Source organism: Carica papaya, chromosome 5, assembly GCF_054855325.1.
Source record: "Carica papaya isolate Zhongbai chromosome 5, ASM5485532v1, whole genome shotgun sequence".
NCBI classification, from domain to species: Eukaryota; Viridiplantae; Streptophyta; class Magnoliopsida; order Brassicales; family Caricaceae; genus Carica; species Carica papaya.
This window is the reverse complement of record NC_142313.1, coordinates 18,258,259-18,260,304: the sequence shown is the minus strand read 5'-3', so window position 1 is coordinate 18,260,304 and position 2,046 is coordinate 18,258,259. Positions and strand designations below refer to the sequence as shown.

Here is a 2,046-nt window from a genome sequence, read left to right as displayed (position 1 = left end):
GTTAACCCATAGGGCATGACCCTAAATTTGAAATGACTATACCTGCAACGGAATGTTGTCTTATGTATATCTTCAGCTCTAACCCTCAACTGGTGATAAACTGACCTGAGATTAATCTTATAAAAGAATGATGCACCTTGTAACTGGTCAAATAGGTCGTCGATTCGAGGTAAGGGATACTTGTTCTTGATTGTCACCTGATTGAGCCTGTAATAAATGCACAACTAAAGGGTCCCATCCTTCTTCTTGGGAAATAAGGCTGGGGCACCCCATGGAGAATTACTAGGTATGATAAACCTCTCCTCTCATAGTGTTATCAACTAATGATTCAATTCCTGGAGCTCTACATAGCCCATACGATAGGTGGCCTTGGAAATGGGTTGTGTTTCTAGAACTAGGTCAATGGAGAATTCGATCTCTTGCTTATGTGGCAGACTTGGAAGCTCCTCCAGAAATACGTTTGGGTAGTTACAAACAATTGGGATTGACTGCATGGCATTCTTAGAGTCCATTTACATAAACATCAAAGAGGTTAGGAAAAAGGACAAATATTATTCAAATTTCAACACATATGTCAAATTTAAAAGATCAAGCATTTTAATTCAAAATATCTAGTTAATTAAAAAATAGAAGTTTATACAAAATAAATTTTTAAATATTTCCCCTAAAATCTTTCTTCTTGGGAGGACGGAGGGTTACAATTTTATCGTAACAATCAATAGTGGCATGATAGGCTTCTAGCTAGTCCATGCCAAAAATCACATCAAAACTTGAAAAGTCTAAAAGTATTAGGTGTATGGTTAATTCTTTACCCAAAATTTTAACCTTACAAGCCTTATACACTACATGAGCCTCTAAGAGTTTGCTAAAAGGTGTTTTTACAATTAGGGTTCGTCCTAAAGGTTTTGATATTACTGCTAGACACTTCGCGAATCTACAAGACACAAAAGAATGGGTGACAACAGTATTAATCAAAGCACGAGCTACAAAATCATGAATAAAAAGTGTACCATAAATGCATGGCACTGGTTCATCGAGATAGAAGACCCTTCCTCTAACAATAGGTCTGCTAGTGTCTCTACGCTTTTGAGGACAGTCCTTCACAAAATGTTGTATACTACCACACTTGTAGCACACGTTCTTAAGCTTGTAGTAAGGCCTATTTCCATTGTTCCTACCACAATGTTAGCATACTTAAATAGGTAGAGAAGGGTTACTTAGAGGTGGAGGCATAGGTGGAGCAACACCCATCGTAGGGGTCATTCTAGGTCACTTGTCAGCACGACCTTGATCAATTTATCTCGTTTTCCACTAGTGTTATCTTGATATCTTGGATATACCGGTAATGGACATTAAGGAGTTCCTCGACCAATTGAGCATTTTTTAAGCCCTTGGTGTAAGTGGTTGGCTTTACCATGGCCACCCGGTTAAAAATGTCAACCCTCAGACCCTTCAAAAAAATTTTAACCTTCTTGGCTTCGGTAGCTATAGTCTCCGGGCAAATCGGGACAATTGAAAGAAGTTGGCAGCATAGTGGCTAACTGACATATTGCCCTCTTATAGGCCTTAAAATTCTTCCTCATTTTTTTCTGAACATGCATCGGGAAGAAATTCTTAAGAAAAGCCTCCAAAAACTGATCCCAAGTGGTTGAGGTAGGCAGAGTCTCCTTCTTGAGATGCCACCAGTGTTTTGCTTCCCAGGTAAACATGAAGGCTACTAGGGGAACCTTATGCTCTTCAGTGAGGTCAAGAATCAAGAAGCACTTCTACATCTACATGATCCATACTTCGGCAACCATAAGGTCTGGTTCACCATCAAAGTGAGGAGGATTCAACTTTTGAAATACCCCAGATATTATGCGAAATGGCACAATCATTATGATGGTGGTCATCTGTAGGATGAGGGTAGCCGACTTTATGAGTAAAGTTGTGGCCCACAGCGGCAGTTAATCCCTAGATAGCCCAAATAATTTAGTGAACTCTACCTGGGTTGGGGTATCCTGGGTATTAGGTCTTTCTACTGACGGTCTTCCTCGAGTCATTTTT

At 39.6% G+C, this 2,046-nt stretch overlaps 1 protein-coding gene across 1 annotated transcript; it reads right to left on the bottom strand.

Annotated features, from left to right (window-relative positions):
- Positions 1 to 320: 320 nt before the first annotated feature.
- Positions 321 to 1,417, bottom strand: LOC148253811 (uncharacterized). Its single transcript, XM_088220503.1, has 3 exons — positions 1,341 to 1,417; positions 826 to 1,174; positions 321 to 488 (listed from the first exon to the last, which is right to left on the bottom strand). Exons 1-3 carry the CDS (start codon positions 1,415 to 1,417, stop codon positions 321 to 323), a joined length of 594 nt encoding a protein of 197 aa, XP_088076629.1.
- Positions 1,418 to 2,046: the final 629 nt, after the last annotated feature.